The following is an 18,947-nucleotide window of genomic DNA, read 5'->3' on the forward strand; positions in this document are numbered from 1 at the left end:
CTGGATCCAAATTATTGTCTCTATTAACCTTTTATGTTTTTTGGTTGGTCACATAATTCTGTTTATATTACGGAACTATAACCCACTGTCATACAAGTGGTTTTAAATCATTAATTATCTTTTTTGGAGAATGACTATACCAAGCCAAGAAAGTAATATGATTTGTTTGCTTAATAACGATAAAAATTAAAATGCAGTTCGGTATTTTTGTTATACCGTTTGTATTGAGTGATATACGACATACGTTAAATCTTCATAATCGTAGAGCACATGTATTTTAACATTGATTGTCCGCTTATATCGCTTATATTGCTAAATTACTGAATGACATTAGATATACAATGTTTGTCAATGATTTTCCATTCGTTTGCCATCAACTTTAGGCTTTCATCTCCCAATTATCTGTGACAAACCTAGTTTCTTTGTTGTTCCAATATAAGTCGTATCTGTACTACTAGTTTTATCTATAAATCATAAAAGACAGAAGTTAAAAATATGATCATTTAATTTAGTAATTTAGAACTAAAGACATGACTTCAAATATATATCAACCTCGCAGAAAAGCTATGAAAGGAGACAATTATCAACCTAGCGATCGAGTGCTAACAGGAAAAATAGGTAAGGTTGCTTTACATTTAATCTGAATAGATATAAGAAGATGTGATATGAGTGTCAATGAGAAAATTCTCTATCCAAGTTACAATATGTAAAAGTAAACCATTATAGGTAAAAGTACGGCCTTCAACACGGAGCCTTGAACCACAGTCAACATCAATATATACAACTTTCTAGAATACTCGTATTGAAGTATGTACCCAATTAGTTTGAACAAAATAGCTAAAATATTAAAGAATTGATATTAAATCGAGTTTTTATCATAAATTGTTTGACAAATTGGTAACTTTAATGAAAGTAATTTATTCATTTTGAAGATGTATATTGATATAATTAAATTAAACAATGCATACATGTTCATGTTCATTGTTACATAGGCATAATATTAGAAATCAATATCGAACTTTTTTTTAAGGATACAAGTTCGTTTTGTTTAAATTCTCCCTCGCCCTGCTCGTCCGAATTTAAAGCATTTAATTTCTAATTCAATAGGCTATAAACAAGACAAACACAGATATAGGATTAGTTGCTCGCAGTAACATCTTATTTTCTCTTGCGATACAATATTTTATTTTACTGAATTGTACATATTTCTTCAATCGAAACATTATATAAACACATGACATATAACATTGTTCCTCTTTCGCATCGTTTCTTTTCCCCCGGCTAATGCCTCCAACGCCTGTACGTACAATAAACATAGCAGCAACTGCACATATACCTATGTGACCAACTTCAATCCGACGTAACTGCGAGCACCTTCGATACTAATACATTTAAATCCCAAACTTTATATAGTACCTTTAAACCCCACCCATAAAAACCGCCAAAACTTTCCTCGTGCCTCCTGCACCTAACGTCAAACTTATAAATAGTACATACTGTTACAAAACCAGTATCCGAACTAGTTATACTAGTTCCCATCTGTAAATATTAACTACAAATAGCAAACGGGAAAAACCCTATTTCAAACGAAATAAAATACATGTAACCGTTGAGGGTTCAGAAGAAATCTTATTTTATGTTTATCAGTGCTTTTAAGTTTTGTAAAGATATTATAGGCTGATTGAGTCAAAGATACTCGTGTATTTTCCATTTTTTGTCATATTTTTGTTGTTTAATGTGATACTCGTCAAATAAAGCGGCATAACTCAAATCCTTAATGGGTTTAAACTTAATAATTGTATGTTTCTTACGGTTTGTGTTCACTTTGTCGCAGGTACCGAAATCAAAACATACAAAACAAAAATGAAAATGCCATTACTGGACACGGTGACCAATTTGTTAATTTCTGTGTTATGTTAGTCTCTTGTGGAGGGTTGTCTAATTGGCAATCATACCACATCTGCTTTTTTTTGTTATATCACACAGGTTCCTGAGAAGTTGACAAGGTTTTTTTTTAACTTTGTTTCTTTATCTTTGTTATCTAACAAGTCTTAGTGAAATGATATATATAATTTTCACTTTTTCTTACACGATTTATCCTTTCCTGACAAATTGATTATTTTTTTAATCAACGCGTGGTTTAATCTCAGTTTCTCATTGATCAAAATTTGATCAGGGTGTCGATTTTTTTGCTTTCTACCAAATTTCCTATTGTGTCAGGAAAAAAGCGAACATGCCTGATGACGTCACATTGAAAGAAAACATCTCTGTGAAGATCATTTCACTTCATGTAATCAGACAGTCATCATGCAAATTCAACATCAATATTTTATAAAAGCTACCGTAAGACATATAGGATGTGCCGAAGGTGTATTCACATTTCATTTCTTGCGTATAGAATACTTACCACACAGTCCGCATGTAAAATCACAGTGAACCTTTAGCACAGAGTTCATACATATTCCTTCAGTTTTACAATTGACCAATGTCCCATCTCTACATGGCATCTTTGTCGGCGGTACTATTTAAAATCAAATGTAGATATAACATATAAACACTAATCCCCACAATGTTTTTTTTTTTATTTATCATTTGCTTCCGACCTAGTTCCTTTTTTTATCATGTTGGTTTAGAGGGTAATAAAATCAAATCGTTTTTCTGTTCTTTCGTTTAATGTTTATAAGTTACGATTTTTTTGATGTTTTTCATAGGAAGAGAAATCATGTTGAACTACTATATTTAATATATTTTTTATCAAAATATTTTGTTATAGATTTCAAAAATGTAACTAAATTGAATGGAACGGAGAGTATTTAAGCATTGGTCATGTGCTAAAAAGATTCTCACCACATCCGCCACAAGTAAGGGGACAAAACTGTACCAGACTGGCAATTGAACATACTCCAGGATTTTCACAATGTATAACCGTACTATCCACACAAGCTGGTGGCGCTGAAATCAAACATATCCAATCACACTTGACATTTGTTTTTAGAATCGATCGAATCAGGCTTTTATAGCGCGTGTGTCATGTATTTGTTTTGAATAATGAACCATGTTTTACATTAAAGATATTTTCCGTTAGTCAAAAAACAAGTAAAAAAAAACTATTTGATTGTTAAATTATAATCCTGGTACCTTTGATAACTATTAATACTTTTCAGCAATTATTCCCGCGATTACTAATTATGTCTTTTTGGGTTCCTCACCCAATTATGTCAATATTACAATATTTAGACATCTGCCACTCACGTGGGAAATTAGCTAGCTATAAAATAATTTTACCCATCATTTGCTTGAGGGAATTCTTGTACAAAGAGAGGTGAAAAATACCAAAGTAATATTCAAAAGTAGAAAACTAAATGACAATGCCATGGTAAAAAAACAAAAGACAAACATTAAAACATAGCATAGACAACTCAAGACTGAAAAAAACACCAACCAAAACCACAAATCGCATGTGATCTCATATGCTCTGGAAGGATACCCAGATCCGGCTCTTGCAAGTACTAACCCGGTAACAATTTCAGTTCGGTAGGTCACATTAGCATTGTGGTTTCGACAGTAGTCAGTCAGTAAAAAAGGTATTACATGACGTCAACCACCTCATGATATCGTCCTAAATTTTTGTTAACATTGATTAAACAGTTCGTTTTTCATGAGGGTTAACTTTATAACACGTGTTAAAAAATCAAATGCTTGAAAAAAAAATTAGGATAGCAATTGGTGTGCATTTTCTATTCGACGGGTGCCACATGTGGAGCAGGATCTGCGTACCCTTCCGGAGCACATGAGATCACCCATTGTACGTGTTGGGGTTCGTGTTGCTAGTCTTTAGTTTTCTATGTTATGTCATGTGTATTATTGTTTGTCTGTTTGTCTTTTTTTTCATTTTTTACCATGGCGCTGTCAGTTCATTTTCGATTTATGAGTTTGACTGTCCCTCTGGTATCTTTCGTCCCTCTTCTATACGTACATAGGTATAACTATAAAATATCAGGCACCGTTAAAACATTTTGTTTATTTGTGAGATTAATAAGATGCCTTGATTCTGTAAAGTCATATTGTTCTGTGCCATTTAATGTACATTTATTTACTATGTGTTGAAATTGATGCGTACAAGTTTATCCCTGCAATGAATTCATAAATACTTGAAAAACAAAACTATCTGACATTAATGTATAAAAAATTGTGTATGACTTTACTTTTTTAATACCTACAACAAAGGCCACAACGTAATGGACAGTGTCCTCTCAAGTGCGCAATGGAACATACATTGATATCATTGCAGTTTACTGCCGAATTATCCTTGCATGTGTTTCCTAGAATGTTAAATTAACATGTAATTACATATTTAACAGCACTTATAATGGGGCAAATATTTGTAGAAATACAAAGGAAAGAAAACATGGTACAAAATTCACAAAGACGTTTAAATGTATCTAACACAAATTAATAAGAACTGTTAAGAATATTTTTGAGATATATAACTGTAGGAAAGAAATGATTCGAAAAAATCTATTTGTTGTGTATACATATCATTAAAACCGTTGCAGATTAACATAATATATGTTTGAAACAATTTCAAGCGATAATTTGAAATAAGTGCTTACCACATAATCCACATGTACGAGGACACAGTCGTTTCAGTGTTGGTACAAAACAAACGGTTTGTTTGTCGCAGTTCACAAATGGACTGTCATTACAAGATTCGCCTAACCGACAAAATAGTAATAAGAAAAGAACAACTATGATCAAGAAACTTATAAGTACCCTTTTATCATTTATGATGTAATAGAGGTTCAATTTATTCTTATTTGTTATTTTCAACATTTTTTGTCATTCCTGTTTAACAACTTGTAGGTTTTTTTCCCTGTTTTATTGTTCAGTATGTTGCATTATTTGTATATTATCATATTGTCATATTAGGAAATTTAATCCCGAATGTAGCTAACACATGTATAGCATAAATAGTCTGAAAAAAATGAAATCACAAAAATAACTAGACCAAACCGTAAGATCCCTTATAAAATGGCTAAATGGTCCAAAATATCTAGCTAATGAATTTTCTTAATTTTTCCATATATCGTTCATTAGGCTGTACCTAACAAAATATCAAAATTTGAAAATAGGTTTCCAGACTATTTTAAGAAATATTCTTTGAAAAGGTACCTCCCTTCGCAGTCCAAAAAGTGTCATGTTTTTGTCCTTTCTTAACTATATAGGTGTCTGACAAAAAAGGCATATATAATTATTGTGTTTACTCTATTTTAGAACAATATGATAAATGAATATTTTGAAATATTTTAGACAATATTTAAAAAAAAAAATAATCAAAATGGCTACCTATTTTTGCAATATGCCTGTAACAGGCTTGTGTTTAATTTTGACAAAAACTATTGTTTTGTGATTTCTATTAATAGTATAGCTAACATCGATTTTTTAGGTGTGTGATATTATAACAGGTAAAAAAGATTAACAAACCGTTCATGGTTTCTTTTGAACTATAGCTTAATGACTGTGTTGTTATTGTTGTTGTTGTTCGAAGTTTATTCAATGTAATGCTTTGGACTGGTTGCGTTATTCCGACTGTTGCTGTTAATTAAATTGTTTTAAAAAAGATATTAAAGAATATAGCATCTGTTATTGTAAGGGTTCACTGCAGTAAAGAATGTAGTCACGATTATTAATGGAACGAATCAATTCGATAATAAATGGAAAAAGAGGGACAAAAGATACCAGAGGAAAATCAGATAGAGAACAATATAAGAAAAATATAAAAATATTTAAACTATAACAGTATTCATTTGTACTGTATTCTTCCTTACAAAAAAGAATATGTAAATTCGAAAATCGATTGAAACATGTCTCGTTAAAATCATGTTGTTATCAATTCAATCTTGTTCTAATAAAAATAATCCTGGAAATGGCAATAACTAGATATTGTATTTCTTAATTAACAGATGTACATGTTGTAAGTTTGGGGGACTGGTTTTTTTTCAAACAATCAGAAATACCATGAAAATCAAATTTACTTCTACGGCTGCTGATTTGTTTCTTATTTCACGTGAGTCTGACTTCAAACAGGAACTTTAAGACGGAATAATAAGAAGTTAGCAGTCTCCTTTCACATTACGTTTCCGCTGTATAGATGATATCCTCACATTAAATAATTCAAAGTTTCCTTTTAAACCTGACATAAGGATATAAGAGACACAGTTAAGTATTCCTCATAATTAACTTTTAGAAATTGGCAATAATGGTTTACGACAAAAGACATGATTTTAGCTTCTCAATTGTGAACTTTCCATTTCTGTAAATTATAGTTAATTAGGAGATAACTGAATTGCAATTTAAGCTCCGACGGCATCAATTGGTGATTTGATGGTCGCAAATATAGTTAACTGGCGACGCGTTAGCGGAGAAATTAAACGGGTATTTGCGCCCATCAAATCACCAATTGATGCTGTCGGAGCTTAAAATACAATATTGTTATGTCCATTCTAATGAAACTCACAGAAAACAAACTTAAAACATGTACTTAAAATCTGTCATAAATCGTCTGCGCTTACGCGTACGTTCCATAGCATCAATTGTCAATTGATGCCATGAAAATTATTTACGTTATCCAATCAAATTGAACGTTACAAACGTTGTTGCATTAGAATGAGTCTTTCGAAAGAAGGAGCATGAACTATTTACATAAAATTTTACTCTTGAATATTAAGTATAAGTTCGATCAAGATACAATTTACTTGAATGATTTTAAGGACATGTGAAATTAACGTGAGAATCGTTTTCGGTGTAGATAACCTGTTTTGGATAAATGGCCATAGTAGACAAACTTTGTATGTACTAACCGCAGTTAGCGTTATTGTGGTATATGTCTAGGCTAGTTAATGAAAAGGTATATACTATTAAATTAAGAGTGATGCGCATGCCCGAGCAATTGGTGTCATAGTATTTACGTTTCATAGACTTTCTAATTTAGCACATATTTACAAATCGAATATTATTTTAATTGGTTTATTTAGGCTTTCTTCTTATATCACAGGTGTTATTTTATGTTTTGTAAATCTACTCACAAGTATCAACGTAAAATATTGTATTTCAAAAAACCCTTGACTCATATAAATTAGTGTTTTATTGTACATGTACTTTTTTCATGGTTAGATAATAAGATGAATACATAACATTATCACGCTTTTCAATTAATGACATCGTCCTGAACATGCATGAATATTTGCCACTAGACATTAAGCAACCAATAATAAAAAAAATCAATCAATAATCATGACAAAATAGATCATCCACAATGTCAAGGATTTGTATAGTTAGACAATGTGCCTTCATTTTCTTGCACAAGGTTTCATAGTCCACATTTGGTTGTGTACACAGTGATTTTATGGATGCTAAACTTTCAAAATTTTAAGATCGCATTGTACTTCAATCACGGTATAAAAAAAACATCTTTAATGTACAATAAATTCTACATTTGATTTAAAAGCTATTTTAGTTTACTTACCACAAGTTTCACATCTATGTCCGAAACAGTTAGGATTATAACAAATAGCTTCTATTAACAGTTCAAATCTGGAGGCAAAGAAAAGTAAATGAATATTTGGAACTTCATTAAATGTAAGTTCAACATACATCTTTGTTTGTTTTCGAAATTTGAATTAAAATCCTTGACCAATGTCAAGTGTACAGCAGTACTAATTTTGTTTACGCCAAAATGTTTTAACAGAGATCAAGAAGAACTACATTAATGCTCTTTTAATTTTTTGGCCCACTACGTTAAAGCACTGCCTTTATTTGCTACATAATAATATTAAGTGTAATATTTAGTTTCCATTCGCTTTTTTTGTTTTCGTAATTCATTTGGCTTTTCAAATATAAATTATAAATAAAATCCCAGTCTTCCTGTTGAAACCTGTATACATGATACACGTGGCTAGTGTACAATGGAGTCTTGACTGATATAAAAAAAACGACGTTTTATAAATTCTTTTAAATAGTTTGTTGCTTTTGTTTAAATCCAATGCCTGGTTGAATTCAGAAAATTGCTTTGGACGCACTAAATTATTTAATATAAAAAAAGATGTGGTACGATGGTTAATGAGACGATTTTTCACACAAGAAAACAGATTACACAGAAATTAACAACTGTAGGTCACCATACTGCCTTCAACTTTGAGTTCAGCTCAAACGGCATAGTCAGCTATAAAAGGCCCCGAAATGACAAATGTAAAAACAATTCAAACGAGAAAACTAACGGTCTAATATATTTACCAAACAATAAACGAAAAACAAATATGTAGCACAGAACCAAAATGCAACTAATGAATATCAGGCTACTGACTTAGGCTAGGCACATACAAATAGACTATGGCGGGATAAACATGTTAGCGGGATCTCAATCCTTACCTATCCTGGGACAGTGGTGTTACAGTACAACATAAAAACGGACTATAAAAATCAGTGGGAAAAGGCTAAACTCATAAGATAGACACAAAGAGAAATGTCACCTAACAGCAACTAATTTGGATTCGTTTTTGAGCATGCGAATAAAACAATGCCTATCAGCATATTATTCGCTAAAGATGTATATTCACTTTTTTATCGATTGGGGAAGTGTTTCTCCTATTTCACAACAAAGGTGGGTAGAAAGTGTTAATATAAAAATTAGTAACGAAAAGTGGAACAATATTTATTCACTAGATTTTAAATGTACTATAGAAAGCAAACTACAAGCTTTCCAATATAAATTGTTACACAGAATAGTCTCAGATAATTATCTCTTAGAAAAGTTTTAACTTTCCGTAACTAATGAATAAGCCAGTTGTAAAGACATAGAAACTATAGAGCATAAACTGTTTAAATATACAGAAATAAAACAATTTTGGAGAGAATTTTCTAATTGGTGGTATTTAGTTTTTGGAGTAAAAGTATTTTTGAATAAAGACACTGTCATTTTTGGTGTATTGAATTCTGATAACTTAGTTTTGAATTATTGCAGTAAAGAATGTAGTCACGATTATTAATGGAACGAATCAATTCGAAAATAAATGGAAAAAGAGGTACAAAAGATACCAGAGGAAAATCAGATAGAGAACAATATAAGAAAAATATAAAAATATTTAAACTATAACAGTATTCATTTGTACTGTATTCTTCCTTACAAAAAAGAATATGTAAATTCGAAAATCGATTGAAACATGTCTCGTTAAAATCATTCTACAGGCAAAGTATTACATTAATTATGTAAAGAGCATTAGACAGACTGTTAATATCTGTGCAAGCTTTTTATTTTTATTTTTGAAAAGACGTCTGGAGATACTAGAATATTTATATCTTTCTAAAGACAAACACGAGTCATTTGTCGACAGAAAGGGGGGGGGGGATTTATTGAAATTATTTAATTGAATTTATTCTTGATATGATCATATATATTTAATGTATTCCAAAGTATCCTTTAGACGCATCATATACTGAGTATTCACATCATTTACTTTTTTTACTATGCCTTATTCGTAAAATATCAATAGTATAATAATGTCATTAACTTATGTATTGTAAAAAATGTATGTATGCACTGTAGTTTGACCACGCCAAGAAGATGAATAAAAAAGAAAAAACAGAAATGCATCTTAACAGAGTGGACGTAGCATGGTACTTTTACATTCCAACAACAACAAAAATAAGTACAAATCTGAGTGTTCTCGCAGTAACTGACAACTATAGTTCAAAACCACTTACAAACAAATAAAACAATTATGCATTTAAGACTAAGGTGTTCATTTAATTGTTGTTAAAGACTTTTACTATATAACTATCAAGGTTAATTAACCCCGCCTTAACACGACAGAAAATAAGTGCAAACACAGATGATTATTCACACAGTGCTACTGAAACATAAATTCATTGTTTTAAGTTAAACTGGTACCGTTGAAGTCATTGTCATAGTTGGAAAGAATTTTGAATAAATCTAATTATTGTTAAAGCTAACTTTTCATTGCTCTCGGCCTTAAGCTGTATGACAACAGTATAACTATAAAATAACTATAAAAAAATCATGTTTTAAAAAATAGAAGAACAAAACAGAAGCTTGATTTTACTACTGATGATACCTTTACATTGTAATCTTAAAAACTAATTTATCTGTTTTAGCTATGTATTGGAATAGTTATCACAGGTACCAGGAAAGCGTTGGAAGTTTTAACATTCGCCCTTGAGTGTTCATACAAAATGTACTTCGGTCTTCACAATAACAAAGCAATATTTATTGTCTAAGTAATTTGTTAAGTTAAGATGCATCGATTGCTGATGTTTAACATCATGTTTGGTACTCTTATTTATATTGTAGTGAAACGTTTATTATGTTGGTGTTAGAAGCAACCGAAGAACAGAAAGAGAACCACCGGCATTCCTTGCAGTTAAGAATATAATAACAATAAAAAATAAAACATTCACCAAAACAAATTCTTACTGATAACTGCCGTCTTCGCTACTCGTCACGACTCTAAAACCATTAGTAGTATTTTCCCTTTTCTTTTCACATGACGTTCTCAGTGGAGATCGTGTAGTTCTTGGTGTCAGTGTGATTCCCACGTGTATATTTTTAAGTAATGCCAACTTTAAATGTACATGCAGATAAAAATTGATAGCATGTTACAAATGCATATGTTAAGATATTATTATGACAATGAATAATTTTCTGCATATTCAGGGTTACCAGAGTGGCATCTTGACTGAATATTATAAATAAAAGCTAGATTACAAAAAGACATTCATGAATTTATTATTATGGAGAAAAGAAAACATTTTTCATGCTTGGATTTTATCATATTGAGAGTGATTCTAAGCCGGACTCTATTTAAATTTGCTAATATTAACTGATAATTACATAATAAAACATAGTTTTAGAGACACACTGTGATATTCTTTCTTTGAAATTACAAAATTAAATATGATTTTCTTTTTTTCTCTCAGAGATAATTTCAGGAGAGGAATACTAATGTGACGTAGAACATTGACAAAAATGGAAACCAATGGATATGCCAATACATCACCACCTCTATACAGAAAATACTTTATAATATATAATATAAATGCAAACTTGATAACCACAACAGATGGATGTAAATGCTTAATATTGTTCAAAAATAATTGAACACGTATTCAAATGTATTTGTAAGGGTTGATGCTAGTAGTAGGACAAGGAATACGGAAAGGCAATCTTTTGGGTAAAGGATAGTGTTACAAGTATAGTCCTGAAAGGTTTGGGACCCTTAAACTAAAATAAGGTTCGTTCCATATAAACAGATCTCTGGGTTTTTTAAAAGTTTTATTATATCTTCTTTGTGTCAGATTAATATCTTTACAGGCAATAACAAATATATGTTATAATTTAAGCAAGATTTGCTCTCAGCAAACAAATGATTTAATCATTCAATGTTTTCTTACTTTAGCTTTTTTGAGTCATACATAAAAATTATCGTTCACTTAACCTTTTGATGTGAGGTCCTTGCTGCATTATCTAGCACCTGTTATGATCACTAGTATATATCATGCTATAAATCCACGTGTATCTCTTCTGCGACACTAAATTTTAGCAAAAGATACTTGGTCTTAATTGTATACGAAACTGAGAATTCTTACTGAAGGTAATTTCCATGATCTGCTTATATATTTTTTTAAAATATGATATATCATGTAACGACGAACAGGTACAGATATTTCCAAATTATCAAATATGAGATTCAGTTCCGTTTTCGTAACAAAAATGACTTAAATACTAGTGTTAAATGTTTTACCAGATTTTAAAAACCTTAAACTGCATAACTTTGAAAGACGTTGCCTAAAGGATATTTCTTCGTTTTAAAAACTCAGTTAAGACAGTTTTGGTTAATGTTTACAACAACACATTAAAAGTAAGTACCTCTACAAGACTAGAATACGTAAAGTTGCTTCCAGTTACGGCTGTCAAATAAGTGTAGTCCGTGTCAAAATCAGGCGGGAATAAACAATCTGGAGGCTGTTTTCTATAACATAACGACATGCTGTAAGAAAAACACTTTGTAGTGCATAGCTCACAAAAAATAAAGGGGTTATGAACTGTACATTTGTTGTGGGAAGGTAATTTGAAAGCTAGATGTAAACTTTCGTTTAACGCTCTGTTTTCCTTTCACTACAAACTGTTCAGAGTTTAAAAAGACCATATTTTGTGATCAACCAGTAAGGTCGAGAACAGATTTTACTTGACAAGACTCGACATAATCTCGACAGTACTTAACTGTGCTTCACTGTATTTGATTTTATCTTATAGGTCCGATTAAGTACTTGATAAGCAAGTAAAATATATGCTAGTCCTTACTGCTTGCACATGACATATTGTTTTATAGACTCTCAGCAGTTTGAAGTGTTGTGTTTTTTTGTTCCACATAAAGGACAGGGGAAAAGAGGTAAAGGAGAAATGCACCAAGAAAGCTGGCTTAGACTATATTAGGTCATGTATTTCTACAGTCATTGTATTGTATGGCGGTATCATAAAACATTTTGTTTAATGTGTAGTTAAATTCGATCGTCTTAACGGAATTAATTTTGACTGTGTAAAATTTGATGCACTGTTCAATTGATGTCTACTTATTAAACTTACTGATTATAACAAATCTGGAGATATTTATCCTTACAACTGTGGTCCCGGTTCATCGTGCAATTTGACTTCAAAACTTTTACAAGTATATTCTTTACGTGTTCTTGAGTGTATATTCCACATATCTAAAAAGTTAAGTTTATGTTTAAGTAGGAATCTTTTCAAAAATACATATGAAACTTCTACCATCAAAGGGACATAATAAGAAATGTGTGTGATTTTTTTTTAATCTACCGGTTCTAGTGAGAAGTAAGACAACTTATTTGCCACTAAATCATAAACGCATACCATCGATACGTTTCCTGGATTTATTGATCCTGCAAATAATACAGTGTTCTTTAAATACAATAAACAGTAGTATACCGCTGTTCAAAATTCATAAATCCATTGATAAAGATACAAATCCAGGCTACAAACTTACACTGAGAAACACCATAAAAGAGGAGAACAACGAAACAACAGAAACACTTTATGCAGAAAACACAAAAACGAACTATAATATAACAATAGTAATTTTCCTGACTTGGTACAGGATATTTTAAGAGATTATGAAAAAAATTGTGGGTTGAACCTGACGGTCAGACGGTCTTCTTATGATATGTCTGATGAATATAAATATAGAAAGAGCAACACACTCATCGAATTTATAAAGATTTGCTTTCATTTTTTTAATATATAAACGACTCTTAAGTGTCAACTCATTTAAAAGTTTTAAATCACCTCAGTCCATGAATCAATAATGTCCATGTGTCTTGAGCACGTAAGAGTAAAGTCTTGATCGAGTGGATGTTTGCTACGCCTTCTTAGAGAAAAAAAACTGTTAAAAAGTACACAGGTTTCTTATTTATCCAATACAGGAATGCGATTCATTATCAATTATGAACTGTTCATAAACACGGTAGGTATAGTGTCCGGCTAGGATCGTGGTTTTTCGAGTGATTTGATCGGGCTTTTTCGAGTGTGACCACTTTTTTTCGAGTGAATATGATCAAAAATGTAAACAAACAGACTTCTTTGCTAACAAGACGTGATATAGAAGCTTGAGTTTGATATACAAGGTTATAAATGATATATTAGTATTTTAGATATAAAGATAGTATCATTCTGACATTGATTTTCGTTTAAAAAGTTAAAATTAGCCTTTAAATGCTTTTATTCCAAAATACCGAATACAGCCATTTTCTTACACATACCAATGCAAATGTCGACGGAAATGCATACATGGAATCTATATATCCTAAGATATACAGACACTTTGCAAAAACTATTGTTATTGCATTGAAAACGACATTTTGAGACTAAATTCAGTTTTTTATGTCCGGGTTTTTCGAGAGCAGTCCGGGCTTTTTCGAGTGTGTCCTTTTTTTATCGAATGATTATACACATTTCTTATAGCTAATAATGTTATATGTTTACGTTTAAAAACTATAAAATAAAGGCTCAAATTAAGTACTTCCAAGGCGCATGGTGTATCAATACTTGCATTTTATTACGCAACAAGTATCGTTCATTTGTATATATTTTTTTTCTCACATCTTATAAATTGCATGTAAAGTATATATCTGTGATGTAAACAATCTAATGTGAGTGTTCCGGACCATATAAGTATTTGGACCTCATGGGATAACTATTACTGAACAGTAAAATGGACTTGGAAGATAACTTCCAAAAATATCTTAATGAACTGTTAAACAAGAGTTCAACTGTTTTACTAACAGACAAAAAAGATCGATATGATAAGAGTCTGATAATTGATACTAGAGACTTACAGAAAACAGGTACATCCATATTAAGACAATACATTGAAAGACAATGGGTTCCAAATTTTTGATTTTATCTGAAATTTTATTCAAATTTTGTGTTCAATGGTAATAAAAATGGGATGGATTAAGTGTGTGTGTGTTTTCTGTTAAAAAAACCGGACCATTTGTCTAAAAACCCGGACGATTTTACACTTGCTCTCGAAAAAACCCGAACAATAACAAACACTGATTTCTTTAATTAAATACAGGGAAATTAAGCTTCTTTGTTGATCACAACATATATAGTATTCAATATAAGATAGGTAATAATGTTAAAAACTGTTATAATTACGAAATATCCGTTAATTGAACTTATCGCATGTTTTATCACTCGAAAAAGCCCGAACTACACTCGAAAAAAAACCTACCGCGTCCAAAAACTTTAACCTGAAGCAGGACAGACGAACGAACGAACGGACGGACGACGGACGGACGAACAGACGCACGGACGCACAGACCAGAAAACATAATGCCCCTCTACTATCGCAGGTGGGGCATAAAAATGGACCAAATCACTCGAAAAACCACGATCCTAGACGGACACTATGCCTACCGTGATAAAAGAGGGACGAAAGATACCAAAGGGACAGTCAAACTGATAAATCTAAAACAAACTGACAAAGCCATGGCTAAAAATGAAAAAGAAAAACAGAAAAACAATAGTTCACATGACACAACATAGAAAACTAAAGAATAAACAACACGAACCCCACCAAAAACTAGGGGTGATCTCAGGTGCTCTGGAAGGGTAAGCATATCCTGCTCCACATGTGGCACCCGTCGTGTTGCTAACTATCGTTGTTTTAAAACATATTTTTTATGAAGGTATCTTTTTAAACGAATGTTTTTTAAGGTTCAATCATACAATCTGTGGTCATCTTCATTAAAAAAATACAGAATGTATAATATTGATTAAGGTAGATCATAAGTAAATGTTTTTTGAGACAGAATTTTCTTATAATTTGACAAAATGAAGATTTTCCTATGCTGTTTTCAAAAATATAATAAAAAGTATGGGTCACCGTGCTATTTTTCAAGCTATGAGTTGTTGAAAATTGCCTAAATTTGGTTAGTTTGTTCATGAAAAAACACATAACAGTGCATAAAAAAAATTCTATGAGATAGAATTTTGAAAAAAATTGTGAGAAGATAGGTTTTACAATATGTTTTAAGAAAATAAAAAGAAAACATGGTGTCACCGAACTTGTTTTCTTGCCACAAGTAAAAATAAAAAATTTCCCTATTAGCCCAGTATAAATTTTGTGCTAAAAGAGTGATCTCCCCTTAAATGGCTCATTTGAAAAGAAATGATTTTAAAAACCAAAAAGGTTGATATTTGTTAAAATATTTTTAATAATACAATAAATTAGCAAGTTTTCTTTATATAAATAAACAGTCTAACCATTAAATTGCAAATCTGTTTCCAAATTTGCTGATTTGGGCAAATAACTAGACCGATTTTGTACTGTGATTGTACAATCCAAGATGGCGGTATACCATGAATCTACCTTAAGCATTTTTTTTGCTTTCGTAAATCTGATGAACTTCAATTATTTAATGTTTTGTCTGTTTATAAACTAATAAAACAAGACATGATCACAAAAGTAATAACCTATATAAACATGAATGCCCTCACAAACCTTTATAGTGTTAGTTTTGTCAATGACCCCTCTTGTTTATAGTCTCAGTATTCACCTTGAATAATTTAACATAATACCTATTAGCATTTTCTATACATTAACACAACATAAGAACGATAACTGGACTTACGAGACTATGCATGATAATCAACAGAACGTTAAGAAATGAAGATACGCTGTTCACTGCAACGCAAACCATATCACCCTCTCAAACATACAATTTGATGATCTTCAATAGCAATTGGAACTGTGTGAGGTACATAAAAAAGAAAATATATTTAAGTTCTATACACAAAATCAAAAATGCAAAATTCTAAAGCTCACACACATCAAACGAATGGATAACAACTGTAGTATTCCTGACTTGGTACAGGCATTTTCTTCTTTATCAAATGTTTTTAAACTGTTGCGTGTACTTCATTGTTTGGTTATCGAAAGTTAAAAGTTCGTATTCAATACAAATGCAATACAATGTATCAACTATACAAAAAATTCCAAATCGATATATATAAATTAAAGTGTGATTTTTATATATGACAATTTTTGTTTAATATCGTTTTATTCTATTTTTCTATGTCTCGTTTTTCTATTTGATAAACACATATTGAAACGATCTTATTTGAAATTCTACATCAAACTCAACTGCTTTAATTAAAACAGTTAAAATACCAAATCATTTACGAATTTAACAATCCATGACGTTGAGCCAACTATAGATGAGCAATCTAATCCTGGGGAGTGTAAAACCTTCGTGTTTTGAATAATTCTACATTTTCAAAAAGTAACTTTAAAAAAATCAATATATTAATTTAATGATATCATATGTCACACATACAGCAGGGACGACTTGGGTTGTGATGTCATTGGGGACAAAACATTCAGCGGAAAGACATTAACCATGTGGTTTCACACACTCGTGATTTGTAACATGACATTCTATATTATTTGGTACGCCAGAAGCACCTTTGTGTATGAGACTCACATTTGGCACTCGAAGCAAAACGGCAGATAGGTCAAATCATGTATGAAGTTTAGGGAAGTTTAAACAAGTAAATTAAAAAATAAATAGGTGTGAAAGACACGAAAAGGTGCATATTTAAAATATATATTGGTCACATCAATAGTCACTGGTCTTGTGTAATAGGGACTGCTAACGCTAGCATCGTAGAACATGTATAACCCCTTGGTATTAAGTTTTTAAATAAATAAGAAAAGAGTGTTGGTCACTGCAAACGGGAAAATGTCGGCGACTGGGAATAATTTAATATTGAAAAATTTATGAAGATTTTGATTAATAAAGGATTTTCTTTTCAAACAAAGTTCGCGTTCACTTCTTTTATAGTAAAACTTTTCCGCCAAAGAATAAAAAAACTATTTAACCTTTTTTCTAAAGTTTCACGTGACTTTAAGATAATATATACATATTCAGAATAAATCAATTTCAAAACAAAATTGTGAACAAGGGGATATACGTACATAATGTTTAAAATGGCATTATTTACCTTGTTTCGTTTTACTTCTTCCTACAAGTAGTTTTATAAATCATGTTTAGATTGTTTTATCTGGTCTATATACCACGACAACTTGTAAAATATTTCAGTCGTACAGAAAACGGTTATATAATTGTATTCAAAAAGATATGTTGTCACGAAGTATTGAATGGTTATTTTTCAACGGATTTTTCTTAAGTAGTTAATATAATACGATTATGAACCCATTGTATCTACACATGTTATACATCATGATAAAGTAAATCTCAAGGACGACATAGAGTATAACAGACTAAACATCACACCCTCGTCCATTTCATTTTGTTTAATTTTTTGAATTGACATTGTATAGGTTGCAATTTAGAACTGCGATGTGTCAAAACAAAAGTCCAAATTAACACATATTTAAGAATTCATTATAACAAAATTATTAAGTTTACGAAGTCGTGCAATTGTATTTAATAATATTTCGAAGAAATGTATTTTATTTACATGCATCATTAATTTACCATGTGCAGTATAACTATATCCAAATAGTTTGATAACCTACGCCTCAAATAAATTGACTTTAGATTGTGTATTCTTGTGGCATTTATAAATAAAGGCAACAGTAGTATATATACCATTGTTCGAAAGACATAAATCGATGTATGGAAAACTAATCCTGGTTACAAACTAATACCGAGGGAAACACATCAACTATAAGAGGAAAACAACGAAACAAAAGAAACACTGTAGTGCAACAAAATCAAATGGCAGTGCAAAATACACAGAGACGAACTATAAGATAACAACTGCTTTTTTCCTAAACAATGCTGAATTGGAACAGGACGTTTTTTTTACAACAAAATGGTGGGTTGAGCCTGTTTTTGTGGCTAGCCGTACTTCGCGCTTTTATGGCAATGTTAAATATAAATCTAAAATGACAACATTGCATGACAGAAATACAGTACAAATAAAGGAAGAACATTCAGGACAGAGAAATAAACATATAAACAATACAATACTATATTTCGACATACCAACCACAAAATAAAAAAGAACACGTAAAACAAACTACGACAGCACACAAAAAACACAACAGAACCATGACACTGTCCGTTACACGACTGTGTATAAGTCTCGCTGTGATATCAAATGCTAGCCTTACTTATCTAATTAACTGTGTCGGATATTTCTAGGTCATACATTCACGGATCACATCGACGGTTCCATTACGGATAGGATAAAATCTCACAGATGAACCCAAAAAGGCAGTTTCCGTAATCCGATAACGATCGAATACGAATGCACAACTGTGTGACTACTGGTTTTGACGTATCTACCAAGAATGCTTAATGGGGTGACACGGTTAAGCACG

The 18,947-nt window shown here is 31.2% G+C and overlaps 1 protein-coding gene across 1 annotated transcript; it reads right to left on the bottom strand.

The window, feature by feature from the left end:
- Nucleotides 1-295: 295 nt before the first annotated feature.
- LOC139526818 (uncharacterized) lies at nucleotides 296-17,672 on the bottom strand. The gene is made up of 12 exons (XM_071321969.1): nucleotides 17,600-17,672; nucleotides 16,228-16,344; nucleotides 12,659-12,780; nucleotides 11,942-12,062; nucleotides 10,490-10,635; nucleotides 7,526-7,593; nucleotides 5,485-5,595; nucleotides 4,614-4,715; nucleotides 4,221-4,322; nucleotides 2,848-2,952; nucleotides 2,408-2,521; nucleotides 296-464 (listed from the first exon to the last, which is right to left on the bottom strand). The coding sequence occupies exons 2-12, from the start codon at nucleotides 16,294-16,296 to the stop codon at nucleotides 388-390; spliced, it is 1,137 nt and encodes a 378-aa protein (XP_071178070.1). The 5' UTR covers nucleotides 16,297-16,344; nucleotides 17,600-17,672; the 3' UTR covers nucleotides 296-387.
- Nucleotides 17,673-18,947: the final 1,275 nt, after the last annotated feature.

This window comes from Mytilus edulis, chromosome 6, assembly GCF_963676685.1.
Source record: "Mytilus edulis chromosome 6, xbMytEdul2.2, whole genome shotgun sequence".
Classification (NCBI taxonomy): Eukaryota; Metazoa; Mollusca; class Bivalvia; order Mytilida; family Mytilidae; genus Mytilus; species Mytilus edulis.